Source organism: Platichthys flesus, chromosome 8 (assembly GCF_949316205.1).
Source record: "Platichthys flesus chromosome 8, fPlaFle2.1, whole genome shotgun sequence".
Taxonomy (NCBI): Eukaryota; Metazoa; Chordata; class Actinopteri; order Pleuronectiformes; family Pleuronectidae; genus Platichthys; species Platichthys flesus.
The window spans coordinates 12,131,826-12,144,558 of record NC_084952.1 but is presented as its reverse complement, the minus strand read 5'-3'; the positions used below and the strand labels follow the sequence as shown (position 1 = coordinate 12,144,558).

The 12,733-nt window shown below is 42.8% G+C and overlaps 1 protein-coding gene across 1 annotated transcript; it reads right to left on the bottom strand.

Annotated features, from left to right (window-relative positions):
• Positions 1-2,931: 2,931 nt before the first annotated feature.
• On the bottom strand, positions 2,932-10,103 carry LOC133959359 (zinc-binding protein A33-like). Its single transcript, XM_062394505.1, has 6 exons — positions 9,450-10,103; positions 8,656-8,751; positions 6,559-6,792; positions 6,407-6,429; positions 5,324-5,439; positions 2,932-4,520 (listed from the first exon to the last, which is right to left on the bottom strand). Exons 1-6 carry the CDS (start codon positions 9,966-9,968, stop codon positions 3,955-3,957), a joined length of 1,554 nt encoding a protein of 517 aa, XP_062250489.1. The 5' UTR covers positions 9,969-10,103; the 3' UTR covers positions 2,932-3,954.
• Between the last annotated feature and the right edge of the window lie 2,630 nt (positions 10,104-12,733).

Below are 12,733 nucleotides of genomic sequence, written 5' to 3'. Positions count from 1 at the left end.
GCAGGCAGACTCTCTCTTTCCCTCGCTCTCCCTCCCCCTCCCTCACCCTCACACACTCTCTCTTCCCTCGTCCCTGCTCCTCTCCTCACTCTTCTGCAGAAGCTACCTTTGTTGTTTTTGCTTTATGCACTAAAATGTCCCGACATGGATCGGTCAAATTCTCTGAAAAGGGACTTTAAAGGATGCACAGTGCAGCGGCAGTCTCTCCTTTGTTCCAGATTTAAAAAGTGGAAAAGAATAAATGAAAAACAAATAATAATAATAATTCTTCAAGAGAACAGCTCCTATGTCCTCCTGTCTGTTGCTCGCTGCTCTCAGTCCTGGTTCCGTTTTCCTCAGTGATGCATCTGTCTATACTGTATGTCTCTCTGCTGTGGCGCAGGTGAGGAAGGTTTTTAACATTAGCTGATGTCTTGGCTCTGGGATTAAATTCCTGCCCCTCTGGCCCCGGTGGCATATCGCCTGGTCCTTTACGTGACACTCAATACCCCCTGAACTTTACCTCACTTGCATTATCTACCTATAACACGTCGACCTCGCCCCCTCTCTTCCCTCCCTTTTCAACCTCCTTCCCTCCATCACAGGTTTTAACTACCTTTTCTGGCGCCGGTGTATGTTTCATCCTTTACGCAAGGCACTTTTGAGTCAAACTGTTTTTCTGTCGTGTCTCTTCTTTTCCACCTTCGTCACTGTTGCCTCTTTTCCACCCTCATCGCTCTCACTGTAAATCCCTTGTCATATCTGGAGCCTTTTGTTGTAACACAAATTGGATTTTTGTCAGAGGTGGCCGGGTCAGGTATTTGTTTAGTGACACAAAGAGAGGGAGAGGGAGAGAGAGAGAGAGAGGGACTCAGCAGCGACATGTGTCATGATGAAAGACTATTTTGTGTAGCTGCACATCACCTCTGTGTTGTCCTGCTTGCGTAATCTCATGCAGGAAGCATGACTGAGCACACACAGGTGTCGCCACTGAGCTCTATTTTTAGATACCAATGTCCATGCAAGCAAGTGAACATGTTAATGTGAATTTCATGTCTCTAAAACAGCCCTTATAGCTTTGTGGCTTTTATGTAAAAACAACTAACATCTCACTTTTCTATGTAGAACATCTCTCACCAATTTGTCTCTACCTCCGGTGGAAGAAGAAGATGTTTTGAGCTGAAGAGACATTTCACCTCTTCCTCTGTTCTGCTCGTTCCTGAAATATCCCTCAAACTCGGCCGCTTCTACTTTCTCGCCTGTTGTTTCACATCAAACCATGAAACCCTGATGGAGACTGTTCTCCACCGTTGGGGATGACGTATGGCTTGACCTCCCTCCAGCTCCCGATGAGGTCTCCATCGTCCTTTTCAACGCCATCTTTCAACTGCCTCTCCATCTCTGTCTTCAGCCCCCTCTCCTCATCGACTATTGATCAGAGGGGAGAGACAGATCCTTTAGCGGAGGCAGAAAAGAGATCCGTTTCCGGAACCAAAAAGCAAAGCCGGGTTAAAAATAGTGTTTGGACTATTCTGGGAGCAGCTCAGTCATCTGAGGGAGGAGAGATGGAGGATGAAGAGGATGAAAAAGAGGAATGAGCGATGAGGGATGGAAAAAAATACATCAACACATTGACACTCCCTGAAACCGATCATGGACGGGTCCGAGTGACAGAAGGAGCAGCCGCTCCGCAGTAATGTAGAAGTAAGGGCTTGAGTTACCGCAGGTTGATCAAGCCGCAATAATATCTAATTACCGATCAGGACGGTTAGAGGAGAGAAGGCCTGGACCGATTCGTTAATTAAACTGGTTAATTTATGGGCAGATGACTCACAGATTAAGCTTCACTGATAACAGATACACTTATTTAGGTCAGAGCGATTCTCATTACTTATTTGTTCGTAATAGAAGTCACCGATTCTGCTCGACTGGCACAAGGGGCACTCATTAACCTGAAGCTTAACTGCACAGTGAAGGAGGAACAGCAGCCGATGTGATGTATCCAATGACGGGTAAACACCAAACTCAACACCCTGAGTGGAGCCACAGATAATCAGCTGATTAGAAGAAGCAGGTAATTACAACTGACGAGCACGATGTCCCGAGATGTTCAGGTTTTGTGTGAAACTACGTTTTTCTTTAAATCTGTGGTTCTGACGTGTGACTTGTGTTGTATTATGTTGTAAAAAATATAAAATATGGGGAATCGCCTTGCATCTGAATAGTTATGATCGCAGCAGGCTGTTTGATTTTTGTGTTTTTGATGTTACTATCATGTCAGTCAAATTCCGTACCTGCACACACATTACACACCAGAGGTTAACAAAATAACATCTCTTAGATCTGGAGGCCTGTTTGTCCTGCAGGAGATTCAGCCACTCCTGGTCTCTCTCTCTTTTCCATGTGTGCGATTAGTGTGTCTGAGTTTTACCTTAAGTTTCAGTTGATCATCTTATCTTCTATTTTTGTTAAATGTATCAGTGCTCTACAGCTTTGGAGGTTTTTCCTCATCTGAATTGAGGATACAAGGATTGTTGTATGTTGTACAAAGCACAAGGAGGTCGTCCTCAGCCCTGTCCATTTGTTTGTAAACAAGATTACACATGACACTTGTTGGCACGATGTGTTATGTGTCGAGGAAGAACCCATTAGAGGTTGCTCACTGGTTTCCAAAGGAATTATTCATGGATCGTGAGGAAAATAAATCAGGCACATTAAGAGGAGGGAGGAGGGATATTTATGAGTGTGTGTAATTCGGTTGAAAAATAATCCTGTATAACTACTTCAGAATTTTTCTCCTCTCATAAAAGCTTAGGTCAGGCTGAGTTTATCCTCTGCATGGTTCATGAGAGCAGCTCTGAGTTGTACATTCTAGCGACCACTGAGCGGCAGTTACAGTTAGTTAGGGGCGCCCTCTGGTGGAATCAACTGTACTAAAAACAACTTCAGCAGGACATTTAATCACTTTATTAAACCCTTAGGTAAAAAACGTATCTGTAAATGACACGTTAGAGGTGTAGTGTTGGACACGTGTGACTGGCTAAGAGGTCAGAGGTGTCAATGGAAAGGATGTAAAGTCAGAATTTGTATAAATCTGCGATACACAACATTGCTTTAGGTGTACACGTAATAACAAGTATAACACAAGATATATAAAAAGAGCAATAAGATATGATGTTGTTATGTTATTTGAAAAAACATGCAGTAAGATATTTTAGCAAAATTCATTAATATACAATGAAAAAGGCTTTCTGCCAAAACTCTATCAGGAAAATCTTTGATTAGATTGTTAAAATGAAAACACATGTCACATATTTTCCAAATTCAGGACCAACAAAAAACATTAAAGGAAAAATAATAAGTGGAAATAGTTTCTTATTGTAAACAAGTTCCTTGTTTAGGACTATTTTCATCTGTGGATTAATACACATTTGGTGCTTTAGTGAGTATTTATGGCAGCAGCAGAGTGTGAGGGGGATTTTCTGAAAATAAAACAACGTGTGTGTGTGTGTGAGTGTGTATGTGTGTGTATGCGTGTGTGTGTGTGTGTGTGTGTGTGTGCGTATGTGTGTGTGTGTGTGTGTGTGTGTGCTAGCGAGACCCAGAGCAGTAGTGTGGCTCACTCTCAAGGGTGAGGTTATAAATAGGTCTAAGGAACAGGGGAATGAGCTACATCAGGTTTTGTTTCCATGTTGAATAAATTCATTGTTGCTTTGTCATCATTTCATCGGAACTTGTCGAGAATAAGAAACTGATGAATATTTCCAGCCATGTCCTCATTTGTCTCATCTTTAACTAGTTCCATCTTAATCATAGTAACACAATCACCTGCATGTTAATCATCACAACATCATTCGTTCAGCTGAATCTTTATAACAAGGCAGATGTGTGAAAGTCCATCTGACTTCATCTGCTGCTGTATCTCTTTTTGCATTGTCATTCTGAGTCTGTTGGGTCCTATGATAGAAAAGAGTGTTATTTCCAGTGAGGCGTTACTATAGTGAGAGGCTCCCAATTGTATCCGTTGATAATCGGCCAGGGGTTAAAATATGGAAAAACCGGCTCGCTGAATTTGGCATCATAGAAGGTGAAGAGGTGGCTCATGTCTTCCGCGTCGTAAAACGCCACTTCACCTCGACCGTAGTCCAGATAGACCCCCACCCTCCTGGGGGGTTTGGAGGGGTACAACAAGCTGTCCTCTGAGTCGGTGCACGCTTCGTACTCACTGGTGCCGTCACCGTTGTCCCTCAGCACGAGGGTCCAGAACCCGTCGTCGGGGCAGAGGCTGATCTCCTCCTTCCTGTTGACCGAGGCGGTGGCCACACCGAGGCCCCACGCAGTCTTGGGCCCCACCTCCACCTCCCAGTAGTGTCTGCCAGTGGAGAAGGCTTCGGAGCCCAGGACGATGTTGTAGCGGGTGAAGCGCTCCGGGTTGTTGGGCAGGTTGGGCTGGATCTTGCCCACCTGGACTTTGGTGCAACACGAGGAAACCCACAAGCAGGGGTAGGCTGTGTCCGGGTTGAGGGTCACCGCTGCGACTGCTGAGAGGGCGACAGTAGAGAAATGGAGAAAATGAAGCTACAGAGATTTGATTGTGGAGGATGACCTGAGAAGGACTCTTCCGACAGTGACCTTCAACAAGATATTGAAAGCCAACCTGCTCGATTGCAGTAAGAGGAGCTCGATACCAGCGTCAGGTACATGGATACAGATCAAATATAAATTAAATAGTACGTCTACATAGAAAACTGTGATGTTAATCCAGAGATTCATTTAATCCGGTACTTCTGTCTCGTGTTACTGCATCAACAACACCTCAAGTGTTATTAGGTAATTTACGCTCTTAATTGAAAGACGATACATTGACCTTCTACATGTAAGCAAATTAATTAAATGAAAGAGTTCACTCTTTTCCCCCTGAGTTGCCGTGAAACATAAAAATAACATTTAAAATATTATGTTTAATTAATAAAATATAAAAAATTCAAAAAAGATCAAAAACCTAAACACACACACACACACACACACACAAATCCTGTTAAAACAACGGTGCAGCTGTTTCTGTGGCACTGGAGTCGCTTTCACGTCTGAGAAAATTACATCTGAGTGCATGTTTGTCAAAAAGCTTCCATAACAAACTAGGCGTGGTTGGAAAGTCATGTGTGTTCACTCGACTCTGAGGTGAAACAAAAGATGCTATTGTGCAGAATGACCCAGTGTTTTCGCAGCTCGACCAACACGAAGGAATAATTGTTGCATCAACTTTGATCGTTCTGTTTTTCATTTCTACCTCTGTTTGTGTGTGTGTGTGTGTGTGTGTGTGTGTGTGTGTGTGTGTGTCTACCTGGCCGAAAAATGGAGCTCATCTTCCTCCAGGTCCTGTACTGCAGAGGACCCAGAAACTCTCCTGACTGCAGATCCACACCCACCTCTGGAGGGCGCTCAAACAAACTCTCAGCCCTGAGAGACAGTCAAAAGAAAAAGCCAGCAACCATGACAACCAGAAGAAAGGACACACTGAAGATCATCCATCATAATCACATACAATCAATACACACAAGAAACAAATGGGATTTTATATTTGTCTGTAGTTGTTTCACAGCTGTCAAGCAAGTGCAAAATATATACAATCTAATTAAAGTCCCAAAATGATAGACGGTGTAAACACTGTGGTTTTTTAAACAGACCCATGTGAACAGTTGCGGGGGATCAATGATGAAATTTACTATAATAATCATAATCACGATTTCATAAGTTGTTCATCAGTTCGTGTTTTCATCACCTAAAAATTAAGAAAGGTTGTTTTGGGGGCAGCTGTGGCTCAGGGGACTGAGCGAGTCGACGGTGGTTCGATCCCCCTCTTCCTCATTCTGTATGCTCAAGTGTCATGGCCATAGATGCACTGTATGAATGATTGTGTAAATGAGTGAATGGCAAAAACTCTATTGTAGAGCAAGTGGTCATCAGAACTAGAAAAGTCTTGTTTAAATACAGACCATTCAGCATTTGGTGTCCTTCATATCTACATAGATGTGTCCTCTTCAACAGAGACCACTTTGTTGTTGCATCACCATGTTCCTACAGTAGGAGCCCAAAGGGCCTCTTGTGTTGTTATGTTTCAGGGTCTCTGAGGTTCTCCCACACGCTTGGAAGGGGAGGGGTAGGGGGGACAGGTTAGTTGCAGTCTGCAACCTCACCACTAGATGCCACTGGTCCATTATTATAAATGTACGGCATATTGAGGGTGGTCTTCATTCATTAATCCAGTTTATAAATTTGCTTTAAACATAAAAAAGCCTGAGATGAATCCCTAAACCACAATCATCTGGTTTCAATGAGACTTGAAACCATGACCCTGTGACTGTCATGAAGAGAACCAACCAGAGATAACACAGAGATTAAATGATCTTGTTATGATGATACTCACCCTCCAATGAAATCTTTGATTCCCTGAAAAAGAGCAGAAATATGCAGATAAGATCTCTGACACTATAACTATATATTAGTCTTTGGTATTTCCCCCCCCCCCCCCTCTGTTTCTTGACAATGCTCCATTCATTCGTCTCCTCCTCCTCTTACCTTGAGCTGCTCTGGGCTCTCCTCCTCCGTCAGTTTGACACGAAGCTGATCGGCCGTGCTCTCCAGCTCGCTGATTTGCTCCGTCGCTTGCGTGAGCGCCTCCTCCAACTGGCTGAGCTTCTCCTCTTTCTGCTTCTGCAGCTTCTCCTTTATGTGCTCCTCCTCCTCCAGGAGAAACTCCCTGAGGCGGCCAAACTCCGCAGAGACCAGGTCCTCCAGATCTGACGCGCACTCCTGGCACACAGGGAGGACGGCGGTCAACAAAAACTAAGTGCTTTTCAGGAAATGCTCTTTTTTGTTTGTCGTAAAAATTGAACTGTGAATTACATTGTTTCTTATTTCTGTGAAGTGTCCTTTTTAATGACAATTTGTGTAAAAAGTCAATAAACCTTTCAAGAATAAAAAAGGACATGTATTTGTTTACATGTTTTAATAGTTTTAATCATCTGTACCTCATTTCTTTTATTATATTACTTTTGTTTATTTCTTCTACTTTTTTTTGTACTTTTCACTTTTACTCCACTTATCCGTAAATATCTGTACCTTGTACCACGCTCATGGAGTGTGTTAGCAGCATTCTTATTAATATGACAGAGGCTCTGCTATTATTGAATTAAACAACAATATACAGTACAATGGGAACAGTTAATATTTTAGTAGTGCTACATAAGGGAATAGACTTGACAATGTATTTACTTTTGAAAGTATATATTTAAAAGCAAGTAATTACATATTTTACTCAAGCATAGATCTTTATGTGGTACTTTTAATTAGACATTGTTCTTCCACTACAATTGCTAAAACCATAAAAAAAATAAAAAAAATTTAAAGGTGTGTTTCAAATCACACAGGGGGAAATCTTTCAGCATGTTACACTGACTGAGTCACAGTATTAAGTATTTTACAGTGGCTGTTTCTCTCGGATGAATCATGCCACTGAATAGGTATTATATAGAGCAAATGGCATTCCTCTGGATGTGGCAAACTAACTGAACTCGCACATGTCACCATCACGTAACATACACACACAAGCAGGGTGAGAAGTTGCAGGAAAAGACAAATTGACAAACTTCCTCTGAACCTCGCTCACCCACATCCTGTCGTATACCGGCAGAGACGCAGAGAAGTGAAAATGTGTGAGTGGGCAAATTAACTGGGTCAAGCTGTCAGACAGGAAAACATACACACTGAGAGAAAGAGGACGTGTACAGACGTGTAGTTATTTGCTAGAGCTGAAACATTCCACTTTGGGCTCATATCGCTGTTTAACAGGCACACACACACACACACACACACACATACACACACAGACACACACATTGAGTAAAGGCTGAAGTGCTACCAGGCCTAATTTCTATGGGCTGTTATCTCTCTCTGTGAGGGTGTGTAACATCTACTCTTTTGAGTGTGTGTATGCATGTGTATTCTTGTGTGACCTCCCCTGTCAAAAATGTGAACGTGAAAAAGCTCAAAGGACGTTTGAGATTTCTAAGAACCACCCGCTACATTTCAGAAGCAGACCTCAAGCATTTGCAAAACCTGAGAATCTCCACGTCTGACGCAGGAGTCGCTGAGTAACAACCTGTTGTGTCACCAGAGGTCATAACTCAGAGTCATCACCAGTCATTCACTGGTAGAGGTGGAGAAAAGCAGGTGAACATTGCCTAGCTATACTGGTTGTATCACAACACACACCCACACACGCACACACACAAACACACACACACACACACAGAGGTATTTATAGCTTAGATTGTACTGAAGATATTTTCTTTCTTTCTGTCTTTATAAGGTAATAACACACATACACACAGCCTTTGAAACCAGCTGTAAAGTGTACCACAAACTTTGGTCCCCATGGGGACACCTGGTTGTGACAGGGTCAGTGTTTACACTAGAAAAGGTCCTAAAGAGGTTACAAAAATGAGAACACAGACAAACACACACATGTACATGCATGAATATACTGTATGTATGTATGTATGTATTAATCAGTTTTATGGATTATGTTCAAGATATAATCTCTCTTTCATTCTTTCTTTCTGAGAGAATAACACACACGCACAGACATACACGTACACACACACTTGTTGGTACCTTTATGATGAGGATCTTTTCATTGGTCTGTTGTTGGAAGAGCGTGGCCTCCTCTGTCTGTAGCTGGACACTCTCCAGAGCCACAGACAGTTTATCCTGTGGTGAGCAGAAGAAATAGACAATCACATGTGAAACCGGGTTTAAAAGTGAACTCAGTAAACTAGATTATACTTAAACGAGGAGTTAATTTGATCTGTGGCGCTCTGAACAACAACAACAACAACATCATCTTTAATGGGACTCATATGATTCTGACCCCGGCTGACTGGGACTTCACCGCCCTGTGAAACATGTCAAAGAGACAGAGAGGCCTCACACAGTGTGTGGTGATGGACAGCTGCAGGTCTCACAGTGTGGGGAAGTCTTCAGAGTTCACACTGACCCGCTGAATTCCTCAAAAACAGAAAAATGCTGCAAGGCTGCACTGGAAAACAGGCAGTCTGCTCTAAAACACAACTTCCATGTCATACATCACGCTCAGTGAAAGTGGCATCCGCTTACACCAAAGCACTGGTGGTTTTTAATAGATGCAAATATTACATCAAGTCAAGAGGAGACTGCTTTTCTGATTTGACAAACATGAGCAACATTTGGAACAAGGACAAGAAAGTCACATGAATGACCAATCACTGCTTTCTAACATGTGCAGCCATCACTTCATCTGAGAAAGTGGTCTGGTGTAAGGTTATAGTGGTTCACATTCTCTGAAGGTGGCATTTCCTGTGTGAGACACCTTGGATTTAAAGTGTGACAAGAGGAACTGAGTGAAACGTGTCCCTAAGACAGAGGCCTACCTTGTAGTTTTCGAAGGCCTCAGTAATGGGGATGACATTGTGGGTCTTGTGGTCCCGGGACATGCCGCACACCAGGCAGATGGGGAGCTGGTCGTCCTCGCAGTACAGCTTCAGCTTCTCCTCATGCTCCTCGCACATATCCATGCCCAGCCGCGGCCAGTGCCCGATGGAGGAGGCCACGCTGCTCATGCTGGACCCGGGCTCCCGCTCCTCCGGCTCCTCCAGGGCGCCCTCCTGGTCCCACCCGGGGATCCCCGCGGCCGTGTCCATGACGCTGGCTCTGCGCACACTGTCCACGACGTTGCACAGGAGCGAGTTGGGCCGCAGCTTGCGCGAGCACGACTTTCTGCACTTGGGACAGCTCGACTGATCGTCCGCCTTGGCCTCCCAGCACTGGATGATGCACACCTGGCAGAAGTGGTGTCCGCAGTCGAGGATCACCGGGTCCCGGAACAGCTCCAAACACACCGGGCAGGTCAGCTCCGACTGGAGTTCGTCAAGCGCGTTGGGATCCGCCATTCTGTGCAGAGCGCATAGTCCTGAGATTAGAGTAAAAACAACAAGGTCTGATGTCAGCGGAGGACAAGTAAAGACTAGACCGCGGCTCTTCCGTTCTCACTGAGAGAGGGAGTGGTCTGAGTGACAGCAGAGACGGAAGAGACGGAGGACGAGGAGCCACCTGTCTGCGGAGCGAGCTGCAGCTCCGTGCCAGGACGCACGGTGTGCGCGCGGAGCCAAACCCACAGAGAAACTATAACTCAACAGGCGGTCACAGCTGTTTGGTCACAGTTGTTTTGGGCGGCTGAGGCTCAGAAGGTAACGCAGGTCGTCCTCTCCAGATGGTTGTGGGTTCAATTCCTGGTTCCTCCAGCCCTGAATTTGGACAGGACACTGATCCACCAAATACTCCCAACGACTGTGCCAACTCTGTATGGATGTTTGGGCGAATGTCACTGGTATTGGCGAAATTGAAGAAGTGCTGGATAAATATCATCATAATAAAGAAACACAGAGAGCCCTATTGCATTGTTAACTTTCACCCTCTCTAATGAAACGACTTAATTAAAAATAAGATGAACAGCAATAAGCACCGAATGCAAATGAATATGTTTGGGGGCACGGCTGATAACAATATTAGCAGTAAAACATTTCCTACATTATATATATCAACAATATAAAATCTGTGTGAGAATAAATGGGAACAATTCCTAAGACATCGATATCGAATCCTGATGTCAAAGAAATGTAATTGAGGCCTGATATTTCAACTACTATATAAACAAAACAAAAATACAGCCAACTTTATAGAACTTGTGTTGAGAAAATAAACACACCCTATTTTTTTCTGATAAATAAAAAATGTCATATTATCAAACATAAATGTTGACACGGATCATATCTGCCCTTTTTTATCAGCTCTCTTTATAAGCTTTCAACTCAGTCAGGTTACCAGGTGATGAATCATCTGTCTGATAAAGTAGAGCTGTTTACAGTCCTTGACCAAGCGTGATAAGCACATATCATATCAATGTTGGTAAAGTTCTTACTTCTTATAAGTCATCAACAAAAGCTTGTGATTCATCTGGACTTATACTGCCAATCAGCTGAGGTCAAAGAGGAAACTTTCATGATCCAGTTCTGTAGATGTACAGAAATTGTTTCCAAGTTGTTAATAAATAGACCAGTATATGATTGAGATCATCTACATCCTCCTCCCTGAAGGTCAGAGGTCAAAAGATCCATGTTTTACAGATACCTTATAATTGCTCAATAAAGCATCCGTGAGTAAGTTATAATAAACGAATAACACTATCGGTCACAGTTTAGAAACACCTCAACAGGGACTATGTTGGGTTGGAAAAGCTTGTTTTCTTTCTGAATATTTATATTGAGTGAGATTAATCAAATAACAGCAGTAGTTATAATGAGGCCTCACGATTATGAACTCGCTGTTTAAAAATCAAAAGGTAGCCTCGTTGTTGCACAAGTGTTTACCAAGTGGGTTCAAGCTGCCACGCAATGTGTTGCACAGAGATGTTTGTTGTTACTATTTACATATAGCAGCTACTTGACCAAACTGTGAATCAAATATTTAATCTATGTAACACCTTAATACTTATGGTTATCTGCATGTGTTATCTATCTGTCAGTGATTTCTTTGAATGAACAAAACTAGCTCAGATGAAACATCATTATTTTTTCTCTATGTCTTTATTTAATCTGTGTTTATTTATTTAGGCCTGTTTACTACGAGGTACTGCGTGACAATCTAGTCTATATATGCTAAACGATAAATAAACTTCCTCACTTCATGTTTTTTATTGCTGCAACTTAACACATTACAATCATTTTAAGATAAGTATAGTTTAGAACTTAACTTTGTTATTATATACAAACTTTTATTTACTAATTCATCCAATAATTAAATGAGGGAGCTGTCACTTTGCATTAGTGTTTATATATTCTTGCAATCGGAAAACTTTGTGTTTTAACTTTATCTCTATTGTCGGGGACTTTAAGAATACAAATGCTTCTGCTTTATGCTTCAGAGTGAAACAGTAGTGTTCAGTCTGAGTTCAGACAGGTCGTCTGGTGTTCAATAGAAATTCCAAAACACGCCCTGCAGCCTCTGAGTCAGGAACACAGATCCAGGAAGAAGTGGGGAAACTTGCTGACACAGAGCATGTCACCAAAACTCAGCAACTCTGCGCTGTGTGGCAACCAAAACTATAGGGAGAAAAAACAAATGGTGATTTTCGACCATCCTCGTCACCAGTGTATTATTGCAGCGTTATTACTAACAGGGCAGCCGGTTTCACCAATCTGACCTGGATTTGTACCTGTTCTTGAACCAGTTGTTCCTCTGAGTGCCCACCAGGGGGCCGTGATGTGCAGTTTCAGAAAAGCAGAAGCGAGAACATCCAAACTTAGTTACTGGACAAAAGTAACAAAAGTCTGAAGAACATGTTGTCCTCACAGGGTCCTGACACCAGTTGATGCTCCAACAAACTTTTTCTATTTGACCTATGACATTCTCATTTTCTGATTTTCATGATATGCAGTCTACCACCTGCATCTCTCAACTCTAAGTTGCATACAACCTCTGCGGCTTTGTTCACTGATGAAACCCTTTTTTCCAAAAACCTCCAGAGAACCCGAATCTTGACAATAGTCCTGTTAGTCACTGATATTGAAAAGGGTTTGATTGTTTGGAAAACTAATCCCCATTCACTCATTTGTAAATTGTCTTAATTGTGTAAATGCAATCACGATGCACATACACA

Bases quoted from the DNA above. Each gene is read 5' to 3' on its own strand.
- LOC133959359 (XM_062394505.1), bottom strand. From the start codon at position 9,968: ATGGCGGATCCCAACGCGCTTGACGAACTCCAGTCGGAGCTGACCTGC. The intron at 8,752-9,449 runs GTAGGCCTCTGT...TGCTCACCACAG, and splicing joins AGGCCTTCGAAAACTACAAG to GATAAACTGTCTGTGGCTCT. The intron at 4,521-5,323 runs GTAGACACACAC...TCGCCCTCTCAG, and splicing joins GAGCTCCATTTTTCGGCCAG to CAGTCGCAGCGGTGACCCTC.